Source organism: Salvia miltiorrhiza, chromosome 5, assembly GCF_028751815.1.
Source record: "Salvia miltiorrhiza cultivar Shanhuang (shh) chromosome 5, IMPLAD_Smil_shh, whole genome shotgun sequence".
NCBI lineage: Eukaryota > Viridiplantae > Streptophyta > Magnoliopsida > Lamiales > Lamiaceae > Salvia > Salvia miltiorrhiza.
Window position 1 is genome coordinate 16,752,068 of NC_080391.1, and position 16,371 is coordinate 16,768,438.

At 34.7% G+C, this 16,371-nt stretch overlaps 1 protein-coding gene across 1 annotated transcript; it reads right to left on the minus strand.

Moving 5' to 3' along the window:
• Positions 1 to 4,141: 4,141 nt before the first annotated feature.
• Positions 4,142 to 11,942, minus strand: LOC130986404 (glutamine--tRNA ligase). Its single transcript, XM_057909800.1, has 23 exons — positions 11,622 to 11,942; positions 11,090 to 11,140; positions 10,882 to 10,953; positions 10,681 to 10,780; positions 10,305 to 10,400; positions 9,792 to 9,853; positions 9,581 to 9,682; positions 9,058 to 9,153; positions 8,634 to 8,786; positions 8,495 to 8,550; positions 7,906 to 7,996; positions 7,749 to 7,835; positions 7,341 to 7,538; positions 7,162 to 7,260; positions 6,773 to 6,904; positions 6,553 to 6,689; positions 6,370 to 6,469; positions 6,162 to 6,254; positions 5,860 to 5,960; positions 5,673 to 5,778; positions 5,496 to 5,585; positions 5,272 to 5,401; positions 4,142 to 4,487 (listed from the first exon to the last, which is right to left on the minus strand). Exons 1-23 carry the CDS (start codon positions 11,760 to 11,762, stop codon positions 4,393 to 4,395), a joined length of 2,388 nt encoding a protein of 795 aa, XP_057765783.1. The 5' UTR covers positions 11,763 to 11,942; the 3' UTR covers positions 4,142 to 4,392.
• Positions 11,943 to 16,371: the final 4,429 nt, after the last annotated feature.

Consider the following 16,371-nt stretch of genomic DNA (forward strand, 5'->3'; position numbering starts at 1 on the left):
AAAACAATTTTTCATATGTATATTTTCATCTTGATATACTGTTTAAGATCAAACGTGACTAAATTTATAGTCATAGAACACTAAGATAGACATTAGGTGGTAGAGAAGAATGAGAAAAAGTAGTGGATGGTGAGAGAAAGAAGTGGAATAAGATTGAGACGAAGTTGCATGGTTAGTGAGCAAGTGGGCAATCGATGATCGATCAGCTCATATTCCAATTCACTCACCATTTCGTTTCATACGCCGCTAATTACGAGTACAATTATTATTGACACTTTCCACAATTTATCAATATATTCCACGAATACCAGAAGCCTAAAAATATAAAATTTGCCATTCTAGACTTTCTTACTTGTGTCTTTATGTCGTTTTATATTTTATTAAAATTTTCTGGATAGGAGAGAGAGCTTTAAAAAATGAAAATAAACATAAAAATAGAAAAAAAATGAAAAATAGATTTATGAAAAAAAGATGAGAGAGGAGAGAGAATGTTTTAAAAATTTAATCTTTAAATAAATATAACTTTTACATTTTAAATCAATTAAAGTTCTTATTCGTGATCTTTAATTTGATATGCATATTAAATATTTTATAATTAGTCGAATTTCATAATTTTAAAAAGAAATAAAATAAAACAAAAAAGATAAAGATAAAGAAAAAGAAAAATTATAGTTTACAAATAAACCTTCAATTTTATTATAACTACTATATTACCATTCAATTTTAAAATTGATTTCCAATTGAAAGTTGCATTTTTAATATAGTATAGATTCAATTTGAAGTTTAGAAACGACCATTTATCTTTTATCTTTCAATGTGCAGGGGTGTTTACTATATATGATTAATTATTTTTATTCTCAATATTATTATTGCTTCAATCGCACTATATATATAGTGGGATATGAATTAAGCAAAATTAGTTCAAATGATAGAAATTATCAAGGATCTTAGAATATCTCAAAGATTCAATCCATTAAAATTAATAAAGAATTAATCTTACAATTTTTTTATATCTATCAAAATTAATTCTCAAAAGTAAATAAAAGAATATCACCAATAAGATTTTTTTGTGCTCTGTATTTTATGACACTTACATACATCACATCAATATCTCTTGCGTAAGAGATGCACTAAATTTTTGTTTGTGTTTCCTAATATAAGTACACTCAGGTTTGACCCACGAACAAATACGTACATACTATTATTTATTCTATTTTCACGCACAATATTATTGTTGACGAAATTGGAATAAAAGGTGAAAATCATAAAAAGCTCAAGTGGATTTTTCCATCAATCAAATACAAGATAGTTGGCATCATTCCTTAATATGCATATTCCTAATTAACATGGGATTAACTAAACTTGGAAATTTTGATCAGAGTGAAGGCCGAAGGGAGAAAACAGAACTAGTAAATAACAGTGATTTAAATTTGCCTCCAATGTTAAAAAATACTAATACAATAAATAAAAATGGGCTCCTATGTTTTAGTTACCCTAAATATAATCTAATAAGCAAATAAATTTCCCAGTGTGACAATATAGTCGCAGCCAATTTTAGTCTCAAGAATTTGCAATGTGTAGATTTCCGAGAAAAAATTGTTGGGTATCTTCGCCTAGCCAGGGTTCACCGCTTGGTTCCCGAACCTCCTGTCTTCCCCACTCGTGCTCAAGCACTTTAGTCTTCGTCTTCTACACTTCAGATCTTCGGTTCTTCTCTTCTCTTCTCCTTCTTCTCTTCCTCTGAGCTGTGGCTTCTTCCTCTGTCTTTTCTTCTTCAGATCTGCACAAAATGAAGATAGCAAGTGACAGTAGAAAGAACAGGAGAAAAGAAAAAAGGAAAGAGATGAAGTTCAGAGAAGGGGAAAAGGTGTCCTCGGGACACAGGGGCTCAGATTTTCCCCTTGAACTCAGCGACCCTTCCGGCAGCTGAAATGATCAAGACCAGGGATGGACAACGGAACAGCTTCTCAGATCTCAGCAGAGCCACCACCAGCAGGAGCCAAGTACAGAACTCCGGCAGCTCAGAACTACTCAGGTAACCACCAAACAGGGCTCCGGTGAACAGGAAAGCCCGGTGATACCACCACTCACACGGGAAATCCTGTATTATCAAAGGAACAACCACACTTGAAAAGGAATAGCAGAGCCTTTCTAGCTTCGATAATACGTTATCCCAACATGAGAGAGCACCAGGGATTTAAGGAGAGTAACAGTAACGGTAGGGAGAATAGCCATTGAAGGCGCTGGAGAAACCAAGGCAAGAGGGCGGTGGGAAGGGGGGAGGAAACGAGGAGTTAGAGGGAGAGAGAGGATTAGGGTTAGAGAAGCGGCGCTGAGTGAAGTGAGAGTGAGAGTGGGACTGGGATGGGGTATATCCGAGGATGAGTGGACTAGGGTTTGGGAATGGGCTCGGTTCTGGGCCCAAGAGATGGCCCAGACAAAAGAAGAAAAAAGGGGAGGAAAGAATGAGAAATGGGCCAACCTCACAAAAATTGCGTCAATTGTTTGCTTTTTCAATATGTGGTCGGCCCTTCGAAATGAAAGGGCACTTATCAAACCAAATTAATCCAATGCATTATTATTTGCTTTCTTTGCAACAGTCACATATCTCTCTCTTGCTGTTTCTTTATACATGTATATATACAAATACAATGGATCCTGCGCGCAGTATATATCTGCTAGAATCTACATTTGTGGTAAAATGTAGTTTAGTGTTACTGTTTACATTACTTCAATCTGACTCTGTTATTTAGTGCTACTGTTTACTTTAATTATATTCCAAAATAAAAATTGTTTTGAGACACAAAAAATAGCATCTATAGAGATATTTAAAAAATCTGCCCTTTAAATAGGGGATATTATTCTACCTCGTCCCCCGTTGAGAGTCTAAAACTCTACATACAATCAAAACAGGTCCTGATATTTTTATTCTATGAGCTACTGAGATATAAAGAATCTGCAATCTTTGATAGCTAAATACTTTTTCTATCCCATTTGAAACATCTCACTTGTCAATTTGCGCCGTCTCATTTTATTTTGGGACACCCAACACATTACAAATATCTTTAACATAACTTATAAATTACACAATGTGTCACAAAAAATTACTCTCTACATTATCTATTTTGATTTGACAAAAAATGCCTCCAAAAAGTTATTCTCTTAAAACATCAGTATAAGAGAAAAATAAGAAAAGTTTGAATTTACAGTCTCAATGCCAGAAAAAATTCTCAGAATAAAAATAAGAAAAGTTGATACGTTGGATATTTCTATTCACTTATTCATTTGATAGGACATATTCGTTAAAACACTAATATGTTGAGACACAAAGTGATATTTATCTTATGCATTTTAAACTATTAAAACCAAAACTTTGAATTTGGAATCCCAATAAATTCCAAATGGTTACGAGAGGAATCCACCCCTTTCAATCAAAAAGATAACTTGATTTACGTCATTGCACTTTGAAAAGAAAAGGGATTCTGATAATTGAAAATTTATTCCAACTTAGCTTATATATCAACACATTCTACTATTAATATGTTTGTTGCTCATTATTAAAATATTGGTTCCTTAAATAATTTAGACAACATAATTCTTAAAATTACTAATATAATCTCAATCTTAAAATGACTAATATAATGATATTATACGATAGAAAATAATAAAGAACTATATAGAATCATATTGTACGGCATTAAAAAGATTGGAGTTACAACAAAACATGTAATTATATGTAAATTAGGATACATACAAGTGTCCTATCAAACTTAAGCGATCTATGATAAGACAACGTTTCCTTATAAACTAGTTAGACTAAGACCACCTAATAGTTTATCTTACAGGTACTAAATCGCAATTAAATGTCTAAAAAATTAGAATAAATTAATTAATGTCGTTAGAGACAGATTTCTAATATTCTACCAGTCGAACACAAATTTGTGTCTCCAAAACGCCCCCTAATAGTTATATGCACTTATTGGGACACAATTTTATGCCTCAAGGCAACAAGAATCTATAATTGTCTAAAGCAGCTTACTTCTGACTCTTAGTCACATTTATGCATCTACATAGTCTACGTTCATGCTTAAAGCAGTTTTAAATACTTTTGGCAACAGAAACAACATTATGTGGACGCAGTCTAACCAACTCAAGAACAAATGCTTAGGTGAAAATCATCAACGATAAGATGTTTACCAACTGAATTATAAACTACAGTTATAGTAAAAAAACACACTACCATTTACCATTCGGAATATAAATGACACAGCCTCACTATGGTCAAATTTGAACTACAGAAAAGTTGCTTTTTACTATATCAGACGATGTATTGTAATCGTGTTTGTATACAGTATTTGCTTATACAGCCCGTCTACCCTTGGCCTTCCAAATTCACTTCCCTTGCTTGCCATAAGTGTCTCGCAATGTTACAGTCCGGTTAAACACAAGCTTCTCAGGCGAAGAGTCCGGGTCAACAACAAAGTAGCCTGTCAAAAGAGTGAAACAAAATGACTCAACTGTAGGGGTGTAAACAAACCAAACTATTTGCAGCCCGGTTCGAAAAAAACTTGTTTAGTGAAGCTCGATAAATAAACGAACCAAGCTTAAGCTTGGTAGTATTCAACTTGTTAGCTCATGAACAAGTTCATTAAGTGAGTTAAACTTGAAAATAGAAATTATTACCGGGAACAAGTTATATTTATACACTATAGTAATAATTTTATACGGCCATTAATAAACTCTATTTGTTATAAGAAAATAATTACTAATATATTAAGTTATATGAATGAAATAATTTATTCTCGAAAGAAAATAATAAATATTTTGAATATAATTATAAATTTAGAAAGTTCGTTTAGGCTCCATTAAGCTCGCGAGCCTCGAAGTATTCAGTAAAATAAAATTTAGGATTTGATTCAATAATAAACAAACCAAACTTGAGGTACGTACCAATTACACCACTAATGATTCATACAGAAAAATTTAGGTTGGATAGCTAACAATTGTATTTATGTAATATTCCTGTGATTAGGCTCATAAATTTTTGTAATTATTGTTAAAGTCCCTAGATTTTCTTCCACGTTAAATGCTTCCATATTTTTTTCTGTTCCAAGTTTCTATTTCATATCATTGGGGTGGATTTCATTTCATTGTTTTCTTTTCGAGATGAAACAAATATAATTTTGGAGCAATTCTTTCAAACTGAAAATTGTCTCCAATCAGCAGTGATTATTATACCCACACGTCACTAAGAAGGATTGAGGTACGTACCAAGTCTTTCAAACTGAAAACTGTCTCCAACTGCAGCACTCCTGAGAGAAGGCACTGCATATGCATCTGTTATAACAACTTTTGAGTGCGGATTCAAATCGCTCAACCAGTCATCAAGTTCCGCAGGATTCTGATCACATTACCAAACAACAGTGAATATGTACAATGCGCTGCTATGAAACTTAAACAGAGTGAAAATTTGACTCAAACAAAGAAGTCCCCACCTCAGAATTGAACAGTTTGTCAAATAATCTAACTTCCACCTTGAGAGGATTAACTCCTGGTGATGATTCTGAAACCCAGTGCAGAACGCCCTGAAGAACAGATTATCATAGTAATTTGAGAATTTTCAAGAATCTAAATTTTCCTTCATATTCATCACAATTATTTGAAAACCTTACCTTTGGTTTACTTTTCTTAGATGGATCGTACTCAGCACGAATCTCGTGCACGGTCTCATTGTCGTCGCCTAAAATCACTTCTGTGCACTTTATAGGAAATGCATACCTATGTTATGGAGAAGCATATTTCAGTGCCATCTGAAAATTATAAGCTACGGAGAAACTTAGTAACTGCAAAAACAGGCACCTAAGAAGGACAGATTTCCCAGGAGCGAGTCCATAGTAATCTTTAGAATCTTTCAAACGAAAATCAGATTGTTCAATGTAAACAACCTTAGAGAAAGGGACCTGAATAAAATGAGCAAGAATAAACATCAAACTGCTGCCAGCAAATATCAATAACATGTAAACATATGCAATTACACAAAGAAGTAACAGAGAATGATATTAGGCAGACTACTCTGAATTAGTGATGTATAAATATATTAAGTTAATAAAGAAGCAGGTTGGAGGTCTGAAGCAGTACATGAAACACCAAGCCAAGCATACCTTATAAAAAGAGGATGCATCATCTGCAGGAGCATCTGGCCATTTCTTGGCATCGAGATCCATTACAGCAGCATCCATGTTTGTAATTACTACCTGGAATATAGAAAAAGGTAGATAAAACGTCATGTTCCCGCAAGCAAAACTCACAACGAAAGAACCAATAATGATTTCTAGACACAACAGAAATATAAACTGGGAAGATACACACCTTCAATGGGTTTAGCACAACCATGGTTCGAGATGCTGTTTTGTTCAGTTCCTCCCTTATATGGTACTCTAGGCGGTTCAGACGTATCAAACTATTGTCACTGCAGAACCCATATTTTTGTTTAACAATCATTAAAGCACAGGGAGAAGCAAATTTATGGGATACAATTAACAGACATTCAACCTTCTAGTAATTCCAATTCCTCGGACGAAAGCATTTATTGAAGTTGAAGTTACACCTCTACGTCTCAATCCAGCCAGAGTCATAAGGCGAGGATCATCCCAACCGTCAACCCACTTTTCTGTCACAAGTCGATTTAACTGCAAGAGCATGCCAGAGAGGATCAGATCCAATTAAGAAATTGAACTACCCACACTCACAGCGTTTCCATGCTTCAACACACCTTGCGCTTCGACATCACTGTATTGGTAATATTCAATCGAGAATATTCCCATACATAAGGTTGGTAGAGACCCAGTGCATCCAATAGCCAGTAGTATGAGGCACGTCGTGTCTCAAACTCAAGTGTGCAAAGCTGCATGAAAAGATTGACCAAAACATTCAGGAAAAAGCACAACAATTATCATGAGATATATATAGCAATCAAAATGCTGATAAAAGGAATAAGGAAAATGAAGCTCTTGTTTTATGAGACAGACAGCAAGAAAAACCAGTAAAAGTAGAGAAGGCTAGCATCCATATATTTAGTGTGCAAGCATTGAGTATTAAATGATTGTACAAAAAAAAACAGGAAAGTCTATGGAAAATAATTCCACACGCAAAGTTACTTACTGAATGTGTTATGTTTTCAAGAGAATCAACAATGCAATGAGCATAATCATAACTCGGATAGATGCACCATTTATCTCCTGCATGGGGATGAGGTGTGAACTGAACAGTGGAAAGTAAGAGCCCATTAGCATTCCTTTGCAAGTTCAACCCCAACAAGAGGTTCATGTCAAGACACTTACCTTGATACGATAAGCAATTAGATCATACATATTGCAATTATCACTCTGCATGTCCTGCTTCATTCTTAACGTTGCTTTTCCTTCCTCAAGCAACCCCTTCTTCATGTCATCAAACAACTTCAGAGATTCTTCAATTGGTCTATCCCTCCAAGGACTGTTCATCTTCTTTTCCCTGTACTCTTTTACCTCATCAGGTGTCTGCAACAAACAACAAAGAGAATTGTTGTCACCACTGTCACACATAAAGCAAGATATAATCAACATAAAAATAATTCAATATTTCAACTTTAGAAGCACATATTTCCTAATTCCAAATAGGTTGATAAAGGCAATATTAGATAACTGAACAAAAGATTCCGTTAGGATCTAGAGATGGAAAATTATGCGAGTGCTCTAACAAACACCCACCTGGTGATCAACATAAGCATGACCACGCTGTATCAGCTCCACTGCTAATTCATAGAGCTCTTGGAAATAATCACTAGTGTAGGTGATCTGAAATTTTCAAACACATTAGAAGATGTCCACATGAGTGAGTGTCAACCATTTGGGTACAGAATTATACCTTAAATGGTTTCCAGCCCATCCATCCAACAATCTCTTCAATATGATCAATATATTCCTTTTTTTCAGCTTCTGGATTGGTGTCATCAAATCTATGTATCAAAATAGTGGTTAGAAGACAAGAAATGTTCAATCGTGACATTTATAATGTAACATCTTATAAGGTAACCAGAGACTGCTGATTCTTGACCACCAAAACTATTGTTCAGACTGTTATAATAGAAAAAATGCAGACCATGAACTGGTCATACTTTCATTGTTGAGTTCTTTAGATTTCTCCAGATTTAATATCTAAGGAAAAGTAAAATGCTAAATAAACTGAGCATATAAATGAGAACTTGGATGTGGTGAAGCTAAAATCTTCTTAAAGTATAGTATGTCTGAGCACCCTTTTGCCAATGCCCTTCCACAGTGGATGAGCATACCAAAGGGGTCAATGTGGTAATTAGTTACAAATCCAACTAATATGCGTATGCCATATCCAAATTTTTAACGTCGTGAAGGCACTACCAACTCCAAGAGGAGTTAAATCTTCCTGTGCAACATGAAATATGTTCAACTAATACAATTAGTATAGAAGCACTCCTGACCTGAGGTAGCAGCCTCCACCTCGCTCTTTTGCTAGGCCAAAGTCCACAAACATAGCCTATACAATTCCTTAACAGATAAGAATGGAGAGAAATTCCAAAATAAAGACAACCAGAGATGCTACATCGGCCAAATTATTACCTTGGCATGACCTATATGTAGATACCCATTTGGCTCAGGAGGGAAGCGTGTATATACTTTTCCACCTGTAACCTTCAAATGTTTGTCCAGTATTTCCTTTGAATTGCAAGCTCTAAGCACCGGACGATCACTGAAATATATTTCAGTATGTACCTAAAGACCAACAAAATAGGGCGACAATATCATCAAAATAAGTCATTAGGAAAGGCAAAAGTGGAGTAAATTAAGGTCAAACTTATCACTGAGTTAAAACAGTGAGTAGTGCAATATTCTATACATTTTCCACCACCTTCAGAAAAGCAACAATCAATCAAATCCACTTTTAGCATCATCCAAAATTTAAATTTTCCCCTTAAAGATAAGCTCACCAAAAGAGACCCAAGCAACTCATACTCAAGAAGATCGAAAATTCAGATATCACTACCTTAAAGTTCTGATCAGGTGAAGGAAATATTAAAAATGGATTGATATCTTCCTCAGTTGGTTTTTCAGGAGCTGTCTCTTCAACAACTGCTTTTTCCTGGTCACACCGAAGACAAGAAAAAGAAACCGAATGTCATATACTACAATTTGAATAATTACTATCATATCAAACTAATTACTTCCTCCGTCCCCTAAATTAAGTTGAAATTGTTGAGTGTATTGAAAGTGGTGAAGATGTGTTATGATTAGTATTGAAAGTGGTGAAAAGGTGATATAATTAGTATTGGGAGTGATGAGAAGTTGAAAAGTAAGAATAAATGGAATATTATTAGTGGTGGGGTAGTGTCCCAAAATGGAAAGGGAGTTATTTGGGGAACGGAGGGAGTATAATTTTACTCTGCTGAATGCTATATAATTCTAGCAATAAGACATGAGACAAAAAAATGCATTGTAAGAACTGCAGCTATTTAGAAGAACCAAAAGTTCATTCCATAGTGAAGTGTACATATATTAAAAAGATTCACCTCTGCTTTAACAGGCTTCTCTTTTTTCTTTTTTACTGGCTTTTCATTGTCTGCAGCTGTTCTTTCGCCAAGCAGAGCATATAATTTGGTATCAATGATTTTCTGGTGGCAGAAGTTCGCAGGTCAGAAAAATAAACAAAACAGTCGGGAAATATAAATGTTAATGTTGTTTTGCTAATTTCTGGAGAACTCTAGCAGGTGTCAATATTACCTTAACAACCTTTGGATCTGCCCATGGCTGTTTCTTTCTCACATGAGCAAATAGTTCACCAACTGTAAGTATCATTGATTAATACACAAACAACCATCATAATAGTATAAATAGAGCCTAAATAGACAAGTTTTTCAATAGAATTACTAGCATGCAAGATGGGCCAGCCGGCCAGGTGAAAACTGTTCATGCACAGTGCAAGATATAATTGATATTGATAAGTACATCAGCACCTCATTTTACTACTTGTTCTGTACATAGAATGTGATGTTGCTAATACTGTAATACAAGCCTTATTAATCACAAAGTCAACTAACCAGGAAATGCCCATATAAGCCAGTTCCGTAAAATATAATCATCATGCTGACTAACAAAGCCTATATCAGTTCAACTGTTCAAGTACAAAGTTCCAGTACTACTTAAGCAACAAATATGCATCATATATAAGGCCATATTATTCTAATAGCGTATATCACATGAATTAAGTCCACTCTGAAATATGGAATAACCAACCATTTGTTCGATAGCGCTGCTCCAAAATAACAGCTTTATTCTCTTCAAAAATCTCATCTGCAGCATGTTCAATATCTTCCTCAGAAACCTCAATGCCTACACAACACAGGATTCAATTTCTAGGATTAGACGTATTAATAGAATTGTTATTAAACAAATAGAATATAGAAAAATCACACTCAAAACCATAATGATCCAGATGGATACAGAAAATGTTAACACATTTAACATAATAGCTAGAATCTCAAAATAATTAAGGAGGCAAAAATCTGATGGTACAGAATCTTCTTTTAGGAAGATCATATAGCCCGAAATCCAAGTCTAATTAAATTTAAATATTATTACAAATACAATGAAATATAATTTTGCATCATACCAACACCACAAGCAGCATCAAATTCATCAATCTTCAAGTTGTCAGATGCAATAGTAGTAAGAAATAAAAAGGCAGCTTCCAATTGGGCAGGAGTTTTAATCTGTAGCAGTAAGAAACATTAATTAACTACTGGCATACTGAAAAGTAACTATTCAAGCTTCAACCTCTCATGAAAATATATAAGATATATGAGCTTCATACCTTTGATGAAGTAATATGTTTAAGCAATGTAGGCCGATGTGCAAGCGCATTTGTAGGGAACTTTGTAGCAACCTGCCAATAAATGGTATCATATCGTTTCATATTTGAATACCCATCTCAGTAAAGAAATTGAGGTCCACAACCAGGTTCTGGAAAATTGAAATGCAAACAAGTTAAAGATATTTTTCAATACTCATAATGTTCTTACCGTGTAAAGTAGATTTCCAACTGTCCGATCACATCCATCAGTCACAGCTGCCTGCGACACCATATATAGAGGTGAACTTATAAACAAACTAACTTGTAAGAGAACTTACAATGATATTTTAGCAAAATCAAACCGTTAAAATCCACATAACGGAATTGAAAAAAGGAATCATGAAAAATATAAGAAAACAGAACCGACGAAACTAGGCCTTATCTCCATTTCCTAATCACCACAGAATAAAAATCTCCCAACTTACATCCAATAAAAAGAAAGACGGGAAAATACCACATGCAAAATAAAACAACACTCGATCGATCACCTTCAAAATACACAAACACAATCCAAAACATATCACACAACCAATGAACTTCCCTATCCCTTGCAATTACTACAGAATTTTTAATTTTAACAAAATGGAGAAAACTTCAACTAAATATCACAAAACCGACATGCACAAACACAAAATAACACAGAAATTCAAACTCCGCCCAACATAATCGCAGAAAATCGCAATTCCACAAAACAAACACACCTCGTGAATGACGGCGGTGAGATTCGCCGTGACCTTATTGTTAGCGACGGTGTTCTTCGCCGTCCTTTCATCAAGCCCAATCTTCAGAAACAAATCCAGTGCCTCGTCGCCGCCGCTTTCAGTCGCGTTTTTCCCTACCATTGCTTCAGCTCAACTGTAACTTCTCTCAATTAGCAATGAAATTATATAATGGGGGATTCAACAGTCAGTCAATACTCAATATTTAAGCTAGTGTATGACCTGGAATTATAACCCTAACGCGGACATTTGGAATTTTTGCTTCTTAATTTTATTTTATTTATTTTTCCCCTCTCAAAAAAAAATTCTATTTTATTTTCTCTTTTAGTACAAGGGTTTTTTTGCTTGGGAACCAATCAAACAGGGTCAAAATTGGACACTAATAAGGTTAGTGTCTTTAAATTTATTTATTTATTCAAAAAATTGATAACTTCAAAAAAAATTAAGGGTCAAAATTGGAAAGTAGTACTCCGTATAAGATATTTTGAGAATTTACGTTCCTGAGATTTCAACTGTTTCTTGTTTTAGCTGAGATTAGTGCGTAACCCTATCGAAATTCGATAAGAAATTATTTTAAATTATTACTCCCTCCATTATCTAAAATTGTGCATACTTCTCATTTTTGGTACGATCCCAAAATTATGCATACCCTATTTAATTTTTAGACACTATCTAATATATAATTCTTGCAATTTTACCTTTTTAACTTACACTATTTATTCATAATCTGTTTAACAATATTTTCAATGTGCGACCCTTTCTCCACTATCATTACTACAAACTTCCATGCATAATTTTGGGGGATGGAGGAATATTATTTTTGTATAAATAATTATTTATATATAAATTATTTTTTAATTTATTTAATTTAAGGTAATATAGTTGAAATTATATTAATCTGAATCATATTCTTCAATTAAATGTTAACCTTTTGTTAGAATAATAAATATTCTTTTTATATAAATTTTTATTTAATAATATTTTGGAAAAATGTCAATATTGAAGATTTTATTTCATTTGAGCATCATCTCGTCTGAACCACCCTATAGGATTAGGGCTGGGAATTTCGAGATCGGGTATCGGGTACCCGATTACCCGACCCGAAAAAATCGGGTATTGGGTACCCGATACCCGAAAAAATCGGGTTCGGGTTCGGGTATTTAGGGTGTTAGAAAATCGGGGTCGGGGTCGGGTAGTGGGTTTAGGGTATTTTCGGGTTCGGGTACCCGATTTTTTCGGGTAGGGTACCCGAACCCGACCCGATTCCCAGCCCTATATAGGATCATATCATCATCAAAAACCCGGAAGACGACATCTAATGTTTGAACACCAGACTTTTGAGCATCATCTCGTCTACACCTTAAAATACAAAAAATGAACTTTTATGCGTCAATTTTTTTAGCATCACTATTTGGAGGTTTAAAAATCAAATTTGACTTGTGAGACTGTATGATTTGGAGCTTCTAATATCATAACAAACTTGTAAACATCATTTTGTATGGAACTTGAAAAATCTTGACAAACTTTTATGTATTATTAGCTTCAAATATTATAATTGGGTTCCAAGAATCATCTCATTTGAAGTTGGACAGAATAAATTTAACTTGTGAGTATCATCATTTAATTGGGTTCCAAGAATCATCTCGTTTGGAGCAATTCAAATTGTATTAGTCTAAATCATTTCGTTAATTAAATATATATTTTTAATTTGAAGAACAAGAGTTTCTTCTTGTATAAATTTTATTTTAATGAAACCTTATAAAAAAATCAAATGTGAATTGAGGTGATTTATATAAATTCTTCACTCGATTGAGATTATCATACACCAATTGGACGGGGCTTGGGCTACACACCCGTGAAACCCGACACACACATGGAATTGCCACCTCACACAAACTAAATCGAGTCATGTCTTAGGAGGGTGTATTAGTTCAAGATTTATGTAGATTTTAAAAGTCCGTGGATTTTAAAAGTCTATAGAATCCTCACGGATTCTTCATGATTTTGAATGAATTCTTGGTCAGATTTTTAATGAATTAACAAGAATTTGGTGTGATATTTTCGGACTTGAAATCCACAAACCCAGCGAGCGCGGGAATTGAACGAGCGCTAGACCCACTTCCAGCGGCCGCTAGGGGCCCATGAGCGCTGGATACCCAGCGAGCGCTGGGTTCCAGCGAGCGCTGGAAAACAAAAGATCAGCGAGCGTTGAATCAAAAGATCATCGAGCGTTGGTTTTACTTGAAAGAATCTTATCTTTTATTTTGTCTTAGTGATATTAGATTATATAAATCAAAGGAAATCAAAATAATACATAAGGCAGAGAACAAAATATCAGAACCCACGTGAAATTACAAACTAAAAACAAGTTTTCGTGGTCAAGAATATTTCATCATCACAATTGATAGTTTATATTAAAATATTGAAATTATTTACTTGGAAATTCAAGACATCAGTCTTACGATTTTTCATTTTTGGCTTTTACAAATATTTGTGAAATCCCTTGATTAGTTTGTATGATTCTCATATTGACTTCAATAAGAAATAATGTCACATTCAGCGGCAGCGCCACCCCAGCAATCGCTGGAATCATTGGCCACGAGCGCTAGGGTCCAGCGGCCGCTGGCTTCTTGGCCGCGTTGGCACCCAGCAAGCGCAGGATTTTGTCGGATTTGTGAATTCTCGTGGTTTGTGTTCGAATTTGTTCATGCCTATTTTTTCAACGAAATCCATGAAAGTCATTGATTCTTTAAAGTCCATAAATTAACGAATACACCCAGATTTTCATAGACTTTTAAAAGTCTTGAACGAATACACTCAGATTTTTATAGACTTTTAAAAGTCTTGAACGAATACAGTCAGATTTTCATTGACTTTTAGTCTTGAACTAATACACCCAGACTTTAAAAGTCTACAGAAATCTATTAAAGTCTTGAACTAATATACCCCTTAAATTAAAAGACAAAAAATTGAGTCATATAACGAAAATCGTATATTTGTGATTTATTAATTTATAAATCAAATTATTTTCAAAGAGAATATATATATAATCCAATTGAATAATCAAATCAAATTTTATAAATTATTCAGCCTCGATTAAAACTGGAAAGTAAAGTGAGAACACAATTTATTACAAGTAAAATGCCGAAAATGAAGATTGGATAAAGATCTTCAAAATATTTAAGAATAAATATTTTGGAAATCTATACATATATTAAAGCATAGAAACTTGGGGGAATGTGATCCCGCCATTGCACACATCAATTTATCCAGAGGGTAATTTTGTTTGTTTTATCTGCTGAACATTGCTAAGATGTGCAATTTTTGCTCCAATAATTGGAGCCTAAATTCAAATTCAAAATTCAAATTCACCATATCTTGGAGCCAATTTACTATGAATTTAGTCTATAAATACCAGATGATTTGGAAACTACACCACAAAGTCTGGAAAAGATCTTCTCTATGTAAACTCTTTCTCGAGTTTACTTGTGCGGACTGGCTAGGCGGACGCGCCGAGGTCGGAGAAGGCGAGGCGACGACAAATGCTGAGCTTGCGCACTGAGACGGAGCGGGGCAAGGTAGACGCAGGCTGCTGCTGAGGAGTTTCCGAGGTGAAGCCAAATGGGCGACGGCAACAAGAGGAGGCGGACGACGACCGGCGGAAGACTTAGAGAGGTTGCTGACGAGACAGAGAATGAGAGCGAAAGCATAGGGAATTTAGAGGTGACTGCAGCGCAAATGAGTTTGCAACACTAATGAAGAAGAAGAATCACGAAAAAAACTGAAGAAGAATGGAAAAGATGAAGAAGCGGCGCTAAGACTGGGAAGAAATGCAAGTTAGGGATATTAAGGTTTTATTTGTTTTTATGCCATCTCATTTCATTTCATTTTAGTTGGGCCCTCATTTTCTTTAATTTTAGTATTATTATGGGCCCAAAGTTATTATAAACACTATTGACTTTAGCATTTTATTTATTGAACTAAACACTATTGGGTTGTGAAAATGCACGGCGTTACTGTACGCAGGAGAAGAAGGCGGCGGCTGCGGTTGGTCGGAGCAGGGAAGGAAAGAGAAGGCGGCGATTCTTCGCCACAACCGTCTGGCTGAGTGAGGGCAGAGGCGGCGGCGAGGCTGCACAGTGAGGCGGAGCACGGCGCAGGCTGCTGCTGTAGAGATTTCGAGGCGAGCGGCGTGGGCCGGAGGGGGCGACGAGCGGCGGAAAACAGAGAGAGATTGCAGACGAGCTGAGCTGGTAGCGTGAGAATAGGAAGAAATAGGGATTAGAGGTGAAGCACTGAAGGCGGCGCTTTGCGTGTGATGTCTGTAATCTCTCTCTGTTTGTAATAAAGAGATATAGTCTCTTTTTCATTTTATAATGATTATTATATTTATTTTTATTATTACTAATTTTCAATAAAGAGATATAGTCACTTTTTCAATAGTAAACCGCTTTGCGTGTGATGTCTGTAATAAAGAGATATAGTCTTTTTATTATTACTAATATTTACTTCATTATTTATATTAAGTTAAGAGGTTTTAGTAAAGATGAAAAAGAGTTGATATTAGAGGTAGACCTATTTTTCATTTTATAATGATTATTATATTTATTTTTAATTTTGTTTTTGATTATTGAGTTTAATTAATTTTTTTTATTTGAGCTTTAGATTTTGGGCTAATTAAGTATGAACTTTTAATACTTTTATAATTTGAAATTTGAACTTTTAAGAACCC

What these genes read in the sequence shown, in the direction of transcription:
- LOC130986404 (XM_057909800.1), bottom strand. Translation starts at nt 11,762, where the DNA reads ATGGTAGGGAAAAACGCGACTGAAAGCGGCGGCGACGAGGCACTGGAT. An exon ending in AGAAGCCTGTTAAAGCAGAG is followed by an intron (nt 9,154 to 9,580) that starts GTGAATCTTTTT and finishes CGGTGTGACCAG; the next exon opens with GAAAAAGCAGTTGTTGAAGA. An exon ending in TTTTCAGTTTGAAAGACTTG is followed by an intron (nt 4,488 to 5,271) that starts GTACGTACCTCA and finishes CTCTTTTGACAG; the next exon opens with GCTACTTTGTTGTTGACCCG.